Source organism: Ischnura elegans, chromosome 9 (genome assembly GCF_921293095.1).
Source record: "Ischnura elegans chromosome 9, ioIscEleg1.1, whole genome shotgun sequence".
NCBI lineage: Eukaryota > Metazoa > Arthropoda > Insecta > Odonata > Coenagrionidae > Ischnura > Ischnura elegans.
The window spans coordinates 6648523-6666025 of record NC_060254.1 but is presented as its reverse complement, the minus strand read 5'-3'; the positions used below and the strand labels follow the sequence as shown (position 1 = coordinate 6666025).

At 38.7% G+C, this 17503-nt stretch overlaps 1 protein-coding gene across 2 annotated transcripts; it reads right to left on the bottom strand.

The window, feature by feature from the left end:
• Positions 1 to 12: 12 nt before the first annotated feature.
• LOC124165799 lies at positions 13 to 17415 on the bottom strand. 2 transcript variants are annotated; one of them, XM_046543319.1, is made up of 7 exons: positions 17330 to 17415; positions 17037 to 17224; positions 16737 to 16945; positions 16516 to 16667; positions 10220 to 10428; positions 1889 to 2183; positions 13 to 745 (listed from the first exon to the last, which is right to left on the bottom strand). In XM_046543319.1, the coding sequence occupies exons 2-7, from the start codon at positions 17037 to 17039 to the stop codon at positions 321 to 323; spliced, it is 1293 nt and encodes a 430-aa protein (XP_046399275.1). In that variant the 5' UTR covers positions 17040 to 17224; positions 17330 to 17415; the 3' UTR covers positions 13 to 320. The 2 variants fall into 2 exon arrangements, with proteins under 2 accessions (XP_046399275.1, XP_046399274.1); XM_046543318.1 differs by lacking the exon at positions 17330 to 17415 and having other exon boundaries at positions 17037 to 17323.
• Between the last annotated feature and the right edge of the window lie 88 nt (positions 17416 to 17503).

Sequence of the window (17503 nt, the reverse complement as noted above, 5' to 3'; positions counted from 1 at the left end):
CAATTGCAAGGCAAAAGAGGAAGAGTGGGGTAAAACCCTTTTAATCGAGAAATATAATTTATCAAAATTAAAACACTTGAATACTTACTTTACAGGCGTTGAGTTATGCAAAATAATACAGCACTGAGAGAGGAAAACCACAGCTTGAGAAAACCTATTCCTTTACACCAAAGCAGTCAACTATTTCACTTCACACAGGCATTGAGTATTTATACAGTTTGCCAATTATCTCATCCAGGGCAGAAAATAAACATGTGATTACGCTAGACATTTAAATGAAACTAAGAATCCACCAAATTTGTCCCTCCATGTCGTCACTGTCAATCCCAGCTTTCTTCTTGAGTGATAGGTTGCGGTGGAGGCATGGAGGGAAATGGCTGCTTGCGTCCACCACCCTCATTTGAATCGTCATTGAAGCGCCTCCTGCCGCCGCCCTGCGAATCGTCGTTGTGGCGCCTCCCGCCACCACCCTCATTGTAGCCTCCCCTCCAATGCCCCCCTCCCCCCCTCCTCCCCCCACCACCTCTCTCGGAGAAACCTCTACTTCGGCTGGGAGGGCCCGAGGAGTTGTCCACGTCTTCAAATCGGTCATCATGACCCCAGTACGCTGGCTTCCTCCTCTGGTCCCCATCCCCCCTCGAACGGTACTCGGAAGCCGCCTTGCCAAAGTGACTTGCATCTCGGCTTGCACCACTGCTCTCGCTCGAAATACTGCCTTCCGACTTCCTCGGAACCATGGGTGGACCTGGAATAGTTGAGTTGAGCCACAAATTGGAATGAGTCCAAAGGCAGGAACTTCAAATGCATGTACCTGTGTCCGCATATTTGATAGCTATAAAAAAATTACTGCTGTAAGATAAACAACTTTTTCTTTCAATTCCTGTTAATGAAATTCAAGCTCTTTTCAAAATTATACATGAGGTGACTGTTATTTTTTTATACATATTTCTTCAACTTTTATCACCACTTTTCAGGGAGACAACACACAGGGGATTTGCCATGGGCAGATATTAGTTTGCTGCTCCCCCTTCCCTGATCCCACCTCCCTAGAAAATTGATCCCTCATTTTTATGACATATGGCATGCTAAACATTATAAAACATAAATAAACACGTGACTACTGCAAAAATTTGACGATAAATTGAGTGTGCTTTTGACAGTTTCACCAAAGTCCCGTTCTCCAAACTACAATGCACGCATGGATCTGAATAAAAACTGTGTGGAGGGCGAACAGAAACGCTGGATCTGCTAAACGATGTGATTTACCAGTGAGAATGCTGGGCGAGCTGCCTGACAGTAAAAACAATTTCATTGTTGCGTATCAATTACTTAGTTGCCTACCACACCTAACACTGTTGCATGTGGAGAGATGCACAGAATTGCTGCAAATTGACTTCCCAGGCTCCCGACGGAAGAGTCAGATTACGTGGCTTGGATACGCAGGCCAGACATATGACTGTCACTAAGCACATCAAGTTGTGAACTATGATCATACATGCAAGCATTGCAAAAATTACCAAGGCAGTAGTAAGAATGTGATGCACAGGGAAATATGGGAATAAAATTATTGCAAAATCAGATTTGTTTCACTTTGAGTCACTGTAAATTCATGAAATATTTTCATTTCAGAAGCGAAGTAGCAATGCGGTCGAGTATTTCTGTCTCCATGGATGGAAGCGAAGTTAGTTGAAATATTTCTGCAGGCAAGGAATTATAGGCTGCGCAAGTCACCTCTTTTATTTATTGAACATGGTATGTGAGCACTTATAGGAAAATAGAGCCATAAATAACATATGAAACTATAAACTGAAATGAAAACTATGAAATATACTCCGCCTAAAACAACTCTCTACATCCATGAAACAAATGATTAGATGAGATCACTTACCATCAGCATTCATTTTGTTCACAGGAATGATAGATTCCAATTTTGTGGGGCGCTTGTATGTATCACCAACGAGGATGTCAAATGACTTGCCAAGCTTCTCCGAGTAGTACGTTTTCAAGTAGTCCGGTAAATCGTGCACATTCCACCCTTGGGTAGTAAGGTCCATGACTAGAAGTAGCCAGTGTTGGCAACGAATTGATGGTGCAGGCATCGTCAGAGTATCTCTCACTTGACAATTGAAAGCATCCAAGGTGCCCTTCACCTGCTCCTGGAGGAGAGGACCATTCAGATTGACCTAAAAAGAAAAGGGCAAAGTAATTATACTTATTGCACACAAACCTTTCAGCTGAGAAACATATATGGTGACGGCAGGAAAAATGTACGTTTGACCATCCCTTCATCATTATTCTCTCCCACACCCTCATTCCGTAAACAGCCTAAACTTACGAACCATCACGAATGATGCGTGGCCATCCCTTATTAATCACCCTAATCCCTCGTTTGCTTGGTTGCAGTTGCATTCCATTCCTTCCCTAGAGTTACAGTAAAACCTCTGTACAACAAACCCACATTCAGGGAACTTCCCATTTCAAAGTCACTGGCTCAGTCCCACACTCTTCTGATGGACAATGCATGCAAAACATATCCTATGGCAAACCTCTCTAATTATGAAAACTCCTTACAACCAAGTCTGCACTTACACCCATAACAGGAAAGCTTTGCCTTTGGAAAAATTTTTTGTAAAAACAAAGTATTTTGCGCAGACAGTAGTAAGTTGTTTAATTGATATTGACATATGTATTAAGCTGGGAGTAGAACCTGAGTGAAGGGTACTATGTCTAAACCCTATAATATCTGAATGACAAATATGTCCCAAACTTTTCTCAACAAATGTCTCAAACAAAATTCTCTCAAAATAAAATGAGAAGGTCTAGGAGATTGTAGGAATTGGTTCTATTAAAGAATAGGCTATTGGTTTCTAGTTTTAAGTTATTTATTATGAGGAACATTGATGTAAATTATGCCAGAATTAGGAGAGGAATGAAAATTAATGAGTCGTACACAGTTCCATAAGCACAAATGATATGAATTCACCTGTATCAATTTAATTTATAAATGTATCCAAACTGCACAGAAGAGCCTTCATTAAAGGTATTTGCCTTATTGTAATTAAGATTATGTACCTGAATAAATCATGTAATATTTTATCCTTTCGAATTCTCATGCAGAAAAACCAATTGTCCCACATGCTCAAGCAGCAGGTTCTGATGTCTCCAATTTACAGCATTACTGCCTGCTGAAAATTGTTGCAATACACTAGTGTGGCTGTACAAGTACTTTCTTGCCTAAGTTGTAAAATTTGGGAACCGTAGGAATTTTTATTAAAAGAAAACATCAACGACTTTTACGGATCTTCGAACTTCATGGAATAAGAGATGAAGTAAAGGAACTATAAAACTTAGCTTGTCCCAAATGCGTCATTTTTCGATATTACTTTACATATGTATATATTAGAGATGGGTTGAAGAGAAGATTTCTTGAACTCGAATATTAAATCATGGCTTGAATATTTGAGCATCTAGGATTTTGAATACCTCGAATACTAGAATTGCACAATGCATAGTAAATGTTATTCTTCTACTTCACTTAATGAATGTATAATTAAAATGGTATACATCATATACATTTTAAAATCAACTTTTTCATTTTGAAAAATTCCCCACATTTATTGCTGTTGGGTGACATTGTTTAGACAGACTTGTAATCTCAAAATTTAATTAATTTTTTACTATCTCAACTTTATTTGAATCTTGAAATACACTGATTTTGAATTGTGGTTCAAGAATTGTAGCAAAAGTGAATACAGTAGAACCTCGGTTATACGACCCTCAGTTATACGATGACCTCACTTATACGCCGATTTCTTTGGTCCGGTGAATAACCCCATATGAACCCATGTATTTCCAACCTCAGTTATGAAACTCTTCACCTGTACGACGACCTCGGTTATGGAACGTATTTTTCCAGTCCAATGTGATAAAATACCTCACTTTCTCCTGTCGCTCTTCTGTGATTGGCTAGAAGAGTGGGTGGGTTTCGAGCACGCTCAAGGTCAGCCGCCGTCAGTTCAGAAAAATGGTATACATAATTATGGGGTTAATTTGGATGACTTTCCTCAGGTATTTCATTTCTTCAATCTCCAATCTGGGGTTTGCCTATAGGTGGTAAAATGAATTTCCTGAAAACCGCTTTTAATGAGTCAACTTCTTTAAAAAATTGGCTTCTCGGTGAACATTTAGTGCCATCATTCCGAAATCTCTCCAGTGTGATAGCCTTGCAGCTTAGTACCAGAAATGCTAGTCGTTCAACCGTCGGTAAAGTTGTTCAGGAATGTAAAATTATATTTCTCTTAAAGTAACACATCATCTGGGGTGTTACTTTTCAGAAAATAAGATCATTAGGCTTCAATTTCTTGCCTCCAAATGAGTAATTGCATCCTGAAAACAAACCAGCCCCTATAGGAAAGGATTTCATGCTAAATACCAAAAAACCTCACACATGAAACTTCCTCACCTATGAAACTTTTTTTGGTTTTCCGCTGAAAGTTTCATAAGTGAGGTTCTACTGTAATTGAAATAAGGTGTGTACACGATGCATTCTCGCGGCTGAGCTTTAAGCCACCGAGTGCGTCCATCGGGTTGCGGATGGTGGGTCAACCTCTAGATATAGAGGTTAGCTAGAAAGTTTCATAAATGAGGTACTACTGTACTTGTTCTTTTTCCATGAATTCATACCGACTATCTTCTATATTATTTCTACTGTATAGATATCTTTTTCTCAACTTATATGCAGCCAAACTATACAAATGAGGTACCAAAATGCAAAGAATTTATCAGAGAACATGTGACTGCATATCTTACTTCCTAAATATTGCTATTGTTTCCTAAAATTGGTTTTTAAATAATTAAAAAAAAAACAAAATACAGTAGAATCCTGATTTAAGGTTTTTCAGCGGGGACAAAATTTAAAACACTAAATGCGGAAAAACACTAAATGAGGACCTGCCATTTTTTTCAGTTTTTAGGGCCTGTAATGATTGGAATGGCTTTTTATGAATAAAAAATATTATTTTAAGTAACTAAAAGGTGCTAAATGCAGCAACAAATTCATTGATTAAATGTTCTTTGCCCAATTAAGGTTGGATAATACTTTTCAGGAATCAGCTAAAAAATTGGGTAGTAAAAATACGTAATGAGAGGATGACAATTGTTTTAAGAAAATTATAATACAGTAGAACCTCACTTATGAAACTTTCAGCGGAAAACCAAAAAAAGTTTCATAAGTGAGGAAGTTTCATATGTGAGGTTTTTCGGTATTCAGCATGAAATCCTTTCCTAAAGGGGCTGGTTTGTTTCCAGGATGCAATTACTCATTTGGAGGCAAGAAATTGAAGCCTAATAATCTTATTTTCACACAAGCAACACCACAGATGATGTGTTACTTTAAGAGAAATATAATTCTACATTCCTGAACAACATTATCCGCGGTTGAACATCTAGCATTTCTGGTACTGATCTGCAAGGCTATCATACTGGAGAGATTTCGGAATGATGACACTAAATGTTCACAGAGAAGCCAATTTTTTAAAAAAGTTGACTCATTAAAAGCAGTTTCAGGAAATTCATTTCACCACCTATAGGCAAACCCATGATTGTAGATTAAAGAAATGAAATACCTAAGGAAAGTCATCCAAATTAACCCCATAACTAGGGAGCAAAATTTCACTAATGTATCACGAAGGCTTCCCACCCTATGGACCAGGGTTCATGTCATGGCCGAGGCAGAAAGTTTTCAGAGATGGCTGTATCCCTGCTTGAAAGTAGTGTGGACGGAACTTCCAGTGCAACACCATGTCCGGCAGATGGAACATTAAGCCCTGGTTAAGCCTATTGTTACAACCTGGCTAATTCCAACACAGGGTTTCTATACTCCCTCCCTTACCTCATGTCGAAAATGACCCCAGCTGTTGGTTTCTTCCCTCTAAATACCATGCCATAGATAATATGGAGCACCCGGCAGTGGCGTAATTATGGTGGGTCGATGAGGGGATAGATCCCCCTCCAAAGCCGCAGAGAATTGAAAAAAAATTTAAAACAAAAGTCTAGCTTTGATAAACAACAACTGCATCTACTCAAAGTTAAATTTTAGGAGCCAAAATGATGTAAAACATATTTACAGGCATGCTCTTTTTTTAAATTTTCCGGGAATCCCCGGAAATTGGGGGGGAGGGGGGGTTAACATTCTCCCCCGCCTTTGCACTCTGGACGTTCCCAAGTTAGCGGGATACGTCGCTTGGATCGCTTATATACTGAAGCTGCCATACTTTCTCATCAATCATTGCTATGCCCGTCGCACAGACTGGCTCCATCGCTGCTGGAACGATGGTCTCTTCCAGAAGGTGCGGAAATGTGCTCCATACAACGTCCACTACCGGGCCTATACTGACGCCACCCCGTTCCAGGGTGCAGTTGTCTGTCCGGTCTTGGATTATGAGCGGATTATCCCGTTCGCTCACCAGTTACCTATCTACTATGCTGAAGGGGAGGCAGCGTTACGAGGCACACTATTTCTTTTACCACTGTTACCTGATTTTGTTGAATTGACTATGTATATTGATAATATGTCTGTATTAGCTTGTCTCCGCAAGGGCACAGGCCTTTTATTCCAAAATGATGACTATTGCAAACTGTTTGTAAACATAATAAAGGATCCGACACGCAATGTGTCCTGGAGGTTCGTCCCGTCTGCAGCCAATCTCGCCGACCGTCCATCCCGGACCGTACTCCTCTAATATATGCCTAGGCCGGCCATCTTGGCTGCTTGGGCATATATAAGCAGGTTACGGTAAGGGACTCGGTTGAGTTGGAAATTGGCTGTGACCGGGACGAGCGCCCAGTCGCCCCTCAGGTACTACCATCACCCCCAAAGCATATTCCTAGTTGCGCCACTGGTATCCGGGATATTCCGTGACTAATTGTAAGACTTTTCTGGTGCTTAGATCACTTTTTTTAAGTGAGCATTTGAAATAACCGCACAACTGCCGTCAGTGATGATTGAACAAAAATATATTAAGAGCTCGAAAAAATCTCCCCTCTCAAAAATGTTTACGCACTAAAAAAGAATTTTTCCGTGAAATTTTAGCAATAGTAGATTGAATCTACCGGGTATAGCTTCTCTGTCGGCATTCTTACGCGAATTCAGCGCCGGGAACTTCGACTCACAAGCCGTGTGACTCATCTTCACGTAATATTTTGCTTCCCCATATCTGATCACAACACCAGACTGTTTTTGTACTTCGGTATAATGGTTATAAGTCATTCCAGAGTCGAAAGGAACTGCCTTATCTTTCGCGTTTTGAATTTGACTTTAATGATTACGTTACGACTGACGACGCGAGTTATTCTCAGAGGACATTCGTACTAACTCTCGTTCAGTTAAAAAATAAACGCTTGCCAGCAGGCAGACTCAAGCTAATAGCTACTCAAGGTCCAACTTTGTTTGATTTAAACCCACTGAGATACAAGTTAGGTCAATTTTGATCGGCGCGCCGCGTAAGCAACTTTCCCCCGGCTCAATTCGTCCCGCGGAATGAGACCATGCATGCTGTTTTTACCATCGTGTTGAATCACCATCGACTTACATCTATACTGCAAATACGATAATCTCTTTTGGATGACCTTGGAAGCCAAATTTTTGGTACGGGAGGATTTTTAACGGCTCATTTAGGTGTTATTTCGCTGGGGCGACGGAAAACATAACCTTGGAAAATTCTAGACAATCTTCCGTTAGAGATAGATATTCCGAATTAACGATCATCTACTGCAGTTAAAATTAATATCTAATAAACAGCATCGCTCATTATTAAAACTTAGTATTCTTCATTGACATATCTATGTGATGAGCACATACTACCCCTGCTCCTGTGACTAAAATCGGCGCGCGTACCGCAATCTTCTCGTAGAGCAGTTATCTGAAAAGTCGTATAAGTGAGGTATTTTATCTCATTGGACTGGGAAAATACGTTTCGTAACCGAGTTTGTCGTATAAGTGAAAAGTTTCATAACTGAGGTTGGAAATACATGGGTTCATATGGGGTTATTCACCGGACCAAAATAAATCGGCGTATAAGTGAGGTCATCGCATAACTGAGGGTCGTATAACCGAGGTTCTACTGTATTCATCAACTTAAAAGCATTCCCACACGGAATATTATTATGGAAATTGGTGATTCCATTTTATGCATATTTCAGTGGCCTCGAAGAAAATTTAAAAATTTTTCTGTAAAAGTGACATGTGGGTGACTATAGCATTTCTAATATAATAAAAAAGGTGTAAGTAGGTACTCGAAAAATCGTCATTGCATCAATAAAGATGAGTGAAATAAAGGGACAGCAGAAGATCGCTAATCCCGAATTAAAAAACTACTGAATATATAGGAAAAGGGAGATTTACTGGAATTTTGCCAATTTAACGTTTTCTGTTGCCTCGGCGAAACGAGCGATTTATGAGACTCCTGTGTGCACATTTTGGATTTCGAGGTCATCCAAAGAATCTTTTTTCTAGCATGCGTACGAGACGATGGTGATTCAACTCGATGATAACACCAGATTCGTTGTCATATATCCGCGGCCTCATGCAGGTCGAATGGAGCCGGGAGAAGTTGCTTACGCGGCGCGCTGATCACCTTGACTCCGACTCACCATATTTCTCGGCAGCTTTTAATAAAATTTGGTTGGACCTTGAATAACGATTAGCTATACTCTGTTAAGTGAAAAGGTTTAATCTTCAATAGAACTGGATTTCATCTGAAAAATTGTCAGTGCCTCTGGAGTTAGGCAATTTCGTCCGAGCTATGATGTCAAAGTCAACCACCAAGGGATTCCTGCCGGATTTTCGTATTTTTCCGCGCTCATCTATTTTACCGTGATTATGCGTGATTTTTTTCCAGCATGAGCAATTTACTTAGAGTCATGGACCGTGATAGTTCGTCAAACCTCCGATTGCCATTCTCTTTTGACATAAAATAGTACCAGATAAATATCTTTGAATTGACAGCGATATCAACCAGCCGCATGTCGGTATATGGGCTCCGGGATATCTAAATTACGATGTAAAATAATGTTGTTCCGTTAGGAAAGAATGCTTTCACTCACGATCACGACAGGGGAAACACTTCCTCGGTTCTTTCACTGTTCCTCCATGGAAACTGACCTTGGAATGGATTATAAAAAGAATCTTCTAGTGAACTGCGCAAATGGTATTGGGCCTATTTTTAAAAGAGAAAGTAGCCGACTGGAAAAATATTGGTCTAAGAATCGACTACCCCTAGAGAGTAGAGTTGAAAGGAGCATAAGCCGTCAATTGAAAACATTACGAGGAAACCATCATTGTAGCGGCCCTCGGAGGATAACTCGTGTCATCAAGCGTCTCGTATCATCGAAGTTCACGAAGTGAAGGATAAGGTAGTTAGAGGTTATCAAGGGATGACTTAGCTCCATTAGATCGGATCTGATACAAAACGCAAAATGCGGAAACACTAAATACGAATAATTTTTACATTGCCCTGATAGGGAGTGAATCGGGACCCCAAAAAATAAACGCTAAATGCGGAAAAACGTTAAATGCGAAGACGTTAAATCCGGATCTGACTGTATTCCTGACGTTAACGGTGCACAAACTGATGCATTTGTTACCATTCACACATATGTAGTACATATACTACTTCAATATGTATATATGTTTAGTCTTGAGGAAAACGCTATGTGCAACAAAACTTAAATTACATAAACAAATAATGAGATTACTATACAAAGCAAAATGTCTCACAAATATTTAGAGAACGTTCCTTTTTCTGTGTCTCTTTGTACACGACAGTTTTCATCAACAGCTGTGCAGAGTGACTTCCATCTTTTTGTTGAAATGAAGATGTGGCTAAAACAGCAGCCATTTAATATTTGATGAGATTCAGGACAAGAGAAAAACTAATTGAAAGTCAATGTCAGCAACATCACATGAAGAGGGCATTGTAAACATACAAGTACAACAAATTTCTCAATCATTGAGGCAATAACGTCAAAATGTAGCCACAAGTGGACATAATTTTCAGTGACGATATAATTTTAATCACTCACTTTGTCTTCTATCTATGGCCTATCGAGGTTGAAAAAATGCTCTTTTATTTGCCCAGTTTTTGGCAATTATTAGCCAATTTAGAAAATCGACAATTTTAAATACAGAAAATTTCTAATAGAGAGAATGAAGGAGATGCACCTGCGTGGCCAGCATTTCAAGTTCCCCTTCCCTGAGTTTGCTGTCTTTGGACGCCTCCTTCAGCAAGAGCTCCAGATACTCAACCATGGGGCTCACTAAAACATTGAATATGCCACCGCCTGGGAGGGTCACATTATGGAAAATGCCCCCAAATAGAGCAACTGCATTCAGAAAGCGTTCAGGATCATCATTACGGATTGTCTCCCGCTCTGCAAAAGAAATCGATGGAAAGAATTAGTATATTGATAAAAAATTATCAATAATAACGATTCACTATGGTCAATGAAATAATACATTCCTGAGCTTTGTCAAGACGAATTAAAAAAGTTAGTTAAAATAAGATAGATACATATAAAAGTAAATGAAAGTCATCAGCAAGAAACTCAAGACTGTGATAACATTAAGGAATGCTTCAATTTGGACTGGATGGATGAGGGAATTGGATGATAAGGATCTTCTCGTACACAGAGGCAACAGCATTGGATGGACCTTTTTAACACCAACTTCAGAAATATTGGAGGGTGTGCATGTTGTTTGAGGAACGTAACTGTCATGATTATATAAGCTGGACAGGATAGCTAGTGGTATCCCGTTTGGAAATTCCTCAAATATTCCCCCACAATCGACCAATTTCCTAAACTGATCACCAAAAATTCACCTACGGTTGAAATATTTTATTTCTCTTTCATAAAATTTTCCTACAACTCAGAAACTTCAAAAAGCTGAAACCAGTAAATGCATTAAAAATAACGATTACTTCTAAATGAAAAAATGTAATAAACCTCCACAAATTAACAAATCCCGTGCTCATGATGTAACATCTACGTCATGGTGGTAGCTAGGGAGTGACTGAGGACACAAGGGCTACGTCCCTCTCGTAGTACGTTCCATCCCAAGCACCAGCCACCTGTGGCAGGGGTAGAGAGAGACAGTCAGCAGCTGTCTGGCTAGCCAAAAACGCCAGAAAAAATTTCTTTAAGATTTTTTTCCTGTGTTTCTCTACATGTATAATTTGGTTTTACTGTGCAAGGACTCCTTTTGAGGTGAGTTATTATTATTATCCATTTATTTTTACTTTCATTTTACAGCTTGGAAAACAGGAGCATCTTCCCTCATTCTCTCTCTTCCAATGTACAATTATAAAAAAGGAATCCTCTTGCAGTTGACAAAGATAAGAGAATTAATAATAATTTTTTATTGGTCCACCAATCAAATACTTGATATAGGACATGTCAAAAAATTAAAAATTACACATTACAACCACAAAACACACTGTAGCAATGTTAAATTCTGTCATTAATGATATCAGCAACATTATAGTACATATATGTATTTCAAGAAGTAAAATTTCCTCCATTTTGGTACTTAAATACAGTAAAACTATTGATACTCTTCAATTTCTTGGGTAACACACTGAACAGTTTTAAATCCATTGAGTTTGGACCACACAATGAAGTATTCGTACGTACATATGGAACATGTGGATCATTTGAAATTCTAGTACAGCGGTTATTTACATCACCCCGGCCTCGGTGGCGGCGGGGTAAAGACCTTGCCTCCCAAACAAGAGGTTGCAGGTTCGAGTCCCACCTGAGTAGGTTTCCCCTCTCCATGGCATGGTTGTCCATTGTTAAATTTGTTAAACACCCCGATTTTAAGTGGCCAATAGGAGCTGTATTCAGTGGTTTGAGAATAAAATAAAATAAAAAGAATAAAATCACCGTTCTTATTGAATTGGTTAATACGTATCATTCTGAGCATACAATAATGCATATACATAAAATATAAATGCACAGCAAAGGTAACAGGCCCAGCTTTCTAAAAATGGTTTTGCTGGGGGTAAGATAATGTAAGTTAGCTATTAATCTAACAGTCCAACAATGACTTTCGGCAATTGGTATCATGCTTTTATTAGATTGAAATAGTAGTAATGTGTATGTAATTCAAAAAAAGAATGAGACCAAACACGCCGTATTTCTAAGTTTATTTAAGCATTTCAAGCAAGGGAATCGTTGGAAAAATGCAATGGAGACTTAGATTTCTGCCTCCATCCAAAGTACACCCATGTCTTACTTACCGCAATGTCTATATAGCGCAAATTCGTTCCTCAGGGAAACAACCGAAAGCTGTGTGGCCTAATCAAATACCTTTAACGCTCTCTTGCTAAAATGTGAACTTGCGCTAAGTAAACACAAAATTGCTATCATTTTAAGCATATTAGTAGTATTGCTTGCCTCAAATCTTCTTCTTTGTTTATATATTAATCGAAATCCATTGTTGCACAATGGCCAAAAGCATTACTCATCATGCGGTCCAGATAGCCAGCCTATCTAAGTGGTTGATCTCGCCTCCTTAACGGAATGACATTAGTGAATTTAGATCATTAATTAAGGGTGGAGCTAGTGGAAATGAGATTTTTGAAAGCAGTACGGTTTGAGATGTAATTTTTGCCACCATATAGATATGGGCTATTGGGTGAATTGACTCCAACCACGCTTCAATGTAGAGGGTCTACGCTCAAGCCTCCTAGGTCATCTGTATTCAAGGGGAAGAAATGGAGTGATACCCGAGTTCCATATGAATAGCATCAACATGCAAAAAGGTCCACTATAGAGTCTCAAACACAATGGCTTCATTCCCTCCCAGCAGTCGTAGGCCCTCTGCGTCTCAGGAATACAGTGCAGCATTAGAAGGTGATTTCGATAGAGCCATACGGAGAACAAACCAAGAGAACAATGATAAATAATAGAAATGCGGGTAGAAAAATGAAGAGGCTATCAAGGAAAAGCATAAACCTAGAATAGAAATTTAAAGTGATCAATTGCTGTGAAAATGGAGTGTCAAAGCGATATTGCGCGTTTATATGTTAAAAATAGAGATGGGTCGAATAGCAGTTTTCTCGAGCCCAAATATTAAAAAAAATAGCTCGAATATTCGAATATCTCCAAGTTGGAATAGCTTGAATACTAGAATTGCGCAAAGCATACTAAACGTTCATTTTTGGATTTCCCCCCCCTTCCCCAACGTCAAACGATATCAAATGATTCACCACTCATTTCTGCGAATTTGATGTAGTTCGTCTAAAACTTGCCTAAAACGGTGCTGCATGAACTAAACGACTAGAGTCCTCCACATTGTTTCTGAATCAACTACCAATGACGTGTGTGCGACAGTGTATGGTGCGAAATTCAAAGTATTCGAGATCGAACTTTTGCATAATTATAAGAGATCTCGAATATCAAATACTTCCTAGTATTCGAGGATACTATTCGCACATCTCAACTTAAAAGTACTTTTTTGTGATTTTAGTAAATGGTTGGATCATCTCTGCACCGGTAAAGACGGTATCCATTTAAAAAGGAAAGGGTCCTTTTTGTTAAGTACAGCCGTTCTGAAAGTAGTAAAAATATGCAGTGAAAAGGAAAACCAATAAATGTATCTGCTGGTGTAATCAAGAGTGAGCTTTTGCAAAAAATGTCCTGTCAGAACCAGTATGCACCGACAAGTGGTAATAAAAACCACCCTCCTACCAAAACTTATTTTGCTTAAAACGAGTATAAGAGCTTCTCAAAATATTAATGTATAATGGTGTAAAGTTATACGTAAACAACAATTTAACTCCATCAAATCTTCACTGTTCAACAGTATCAAAAGATGTTTTTGGTGTCAAAGAGCTTCACAATTCTGCACCAAAAAATACAATAATAATAATAACATATATTATGGACTGTGAACCATGTCCGATGCAATTATCTCTTTTTTAGCACTATTGGTGAAAAAAGTTACCTTTGTAGAGGCTGGCAATGATGTTACTAGCGAAGTTGCCTTATCCGGCCCACGTGATCAAAACAAGGTGGATAATGTTAGACGCAAATTTTAATCAAACATGTTATCTGTGTTCCCTAGTTCTGATTCTTCCTTAAAAAGTGAGCGTACCTTGGTGGTTGATTCTAAATCGCCGTTCAGTGACGCGAATGCTAATGATGGTTCAATAAAAGTTAAGCTCTCGCTAACCAAGCACCAAAAAAATTTATACCACAAGGCCAATGACCTTAGTGACTGCCTGTTCAATGGTGCTGGAAAAAAATGTGTTCATAAGCATATTCATGTGTGGAAAGTCCAACCGATGACCACTACGGAGGATGAAGTAAGATCTTTCCTGGAAAGATCCATGAAAAGTGACCTAAAAGTGTTCAGAACTCGAAGCACTAAATACGCTTCCTTCCGTGTTTTCGCTGAAGATTCATACAAAAACTTGCTTCTCAGTGAATGCATCTCTGGCCCGAGAATGCGGCTATTCCATTCCCCTTGAAACGCTCCTCCCAGGGAGAACTTTCGTCATGGATTAATATCTCAAATAGTTGCAGATGCTGAGATCATGGATGTTAGCAATGAGCCTACAGTCAGTTCACAATCAATTGACACCACTCCTGTCCAGGTAATCGTACGTCAAATGATACTGTAGGTATTCAAACCGGAATGGTCACACGAAGATAAACAAACTCTATGAAAAAAGATTCTACGAACTTGTGACTATACTTTCAAAATGTTCAATGTTTAAACAACAAATCATGTGACAGAAATTTTGCTTCACAGTGATTTGATGAACATTGATGTTCTCTGTTTTGCTGAACACTGGTACAACAGCTGTGATATAATGTCCGCTAATTTTCCAGGCTACACTCTTGGAAATTATTCTTGCAGAAGTGTGTTCAAAAATGGTGGTAGGGGAGGATGGTGAACCAAAATCTGAAAACTGCAAGTTTCCGCCACATGTCGCTGATAGTACTAAAACATGGCTGAATTCGCACTTTTTCCAGGGATGGTCTTTCGGTTTTTCTTTTACTGCACCCAAAACGTGCATGCCACGCGGATGGTTTATGACAGTTTTAAAAGCTGATAAACTTGGACACGTTATAATATAATGTTTTTAGTTTATATTTAAGTTCATCGCTGCAAAAATGGTGTCCTAAAATTGGTTTTTCGGAAAAAATTATTTTTTTGAAAAAAATACTTTCCCCTGCCCTCGACGTAATTTCAGGTGTAGGATACCGAAAATGATTAATATATATGTCATAATATGCTTTATGAAATATGTGTAACAGTTTTCTTTTGTCACCCTTGGTTACTTATAAAAAAAAAAAATATTCCGAAAATCGCCGAAAATTATGATTTCCAAAAGATTAGCATAAGATTTCGTCAACTTTTACTTGAGCAATGTCATACAAACTCTTCAATTACATACAACTATGCATATGGTTTCAGAAAACGTAAACATTTAAGTAATGTTTCAATCGATATATCCACGAAAAAATTATGCCAGTCACTACTCATTTTTTCCCGGGGATTGCTTTGCTTTTAATTGTATTACTCTCAAAATATGGATATCATAGGGCTAACTTCTGTTAGATATGATAGTAAATGGATGTGACCATATAATATCGTTATCTTTAAAGTGGGTTTTGACTCTGAAGAAGGTGGTAATGTGCCACCGAAAATTTAGTACTGTTTTTTTTATCATTTTTTTTTGCGTCCTGTGATTCTGCCCAAGCTGGGGAATTTTTATATTATTTACCTCGTCGAGGAACATTTCGAAGAAAATATTATAGAATTATATTTTTTTAATAGATAGCAGGTTATATACCAGAAAATATGGTAATTCATTCTAACTCAGGCAGATATTTTACTCCATCTTCCAAATTGGAAGAAATATGTAACAGTAAGTATATGAGGATTTTAGATATAAGTATATATCTAAAACACTATAAAAAGGGGAAAATGAAACATTATCAGAGATCGAATTACCATTACCTATTGATGGCGAACACAAGGTAAAAGACGATTTTCCACATTCCACAGTGAATTGAAAACTTGAGGTTTGCTTATACAACTCCATATACAACTTATGCAACTCCATTGTCACTCATTGGATGTATTTTGCTTTATGTCATAAAATCCTAAGGACCACACACAGCGAAAAAATTGCACAGCAATCTTCTGAGAATCATGCTTCCCAGAGAATGTCATCCACGTACACACCAAAGATTACAGACGATGAAGAATTGGGTTTTTAAAAGAATTTTCAACGAATTAAACCATATTGGTTCAAGAAAGAATGATGTTCATTAAACCCAACCAATTACGATGCTGACTTGGTGGCAGTGCCAAATCCATGTGTATTTGGCCTTGTATACCGAACTTCTCGAGATGGAGTGCACTAATGAAATCCAAGTATACTCCATGAATATGTATCACTTATTGCTAATCAGAAATAAATTTGGAGGCATTTTGATTACCTTCGTAGTCCTTCTGAGCGGTAGACATTAAAACTGATCTCAATTTCACATCATTTACTTCAAAGTTGCATAACTTTTTCCAAAACTTGACCACTTTTGGAACCATACTTCTGTCTTTCGCTCCGGCCTCGTACATTCTCTGGCAGATTTTCCTGCAAGAAGGTACAAGCATCACACAGGGTTTCAAACACAAAATGTGGGAAAAGAGACGATATGCTCACCATAGTTGTTCCCTGTTAACACAGTATTTTTTTATTTGGCTTTCTACCACTTCCACCTTTAGATTATCATTTATGTCTAAATTTGCTAGTTCTTTCATAATAGTGTCATCCTCACCGCCACCAGTACGGGGTACTTCGCCGGGTCGTCTAAGAGGTGCAGAGGGCTCTTTTGATCCCCAATTACCCCTGCCTCTTCCTACCGCAGTCATCTAGCAAATAAAACGCTATTGATGATTCAATTCTCAAGACACGTAACCTATTTCGATTGATAACCTTAAAACCACTAGATTCAGCACGTACCATTTTTGCGAAACGATGTAAAACAGAAACGCAGTAAATTAAAAAGCCTTCTTCCAGAGTGCACAGGCTGCAAGGAATCTGAAGGAATCAAATCATATCCCAGCTGCGTCAGGACTTGTTACTAACCCGTTGTGAGTATATTTCTCAATTACAATTTTTAAAGATGGTACGAAGTCAATGACCAGTGCCTAGAACCCAAAGAGACGTAACAATAACAAGCAAGTCAAACCGGATTAAAAGTGAAATTGCACTGAAAACCTTAAAAACGTGCTTCGAAATGACAAGAAACCCACGTTTGGAAAGAGAGACAACAATTGACTACGCGGTATGCGTCGGAATTTGTGTGTGACACGGGTGAGTGGTGTGCGTGGTGTGGGGACGTGGGGAGGGGAAAGATGCATGAAGTCTGCGTGAGTCGGTGCAAGTCGGTGTGAGTGAGGTCATGTGAAAGGGGTTGGTGCAGGTTG

Excerpts from the sequence above, each read along its gene's own strand:
- LOC124165799 (XM_046543319.1), bottom strand. Across the intron at positions 16,668-16,736 it reads GTTAACAGGGAACAACTATG|GAAAATCTGCCAGAGAATGT; the intron begins GTGAGCATATCG and ends ACCTTCTTGCAG. Across the intron at positions 746-1,888 it reads GAACAAAATGAATGCTGATG|GTCCACCCATGGTTCCGAGG; the intron begins GTAAGTGATCTC and ends CAACTATTCCAG.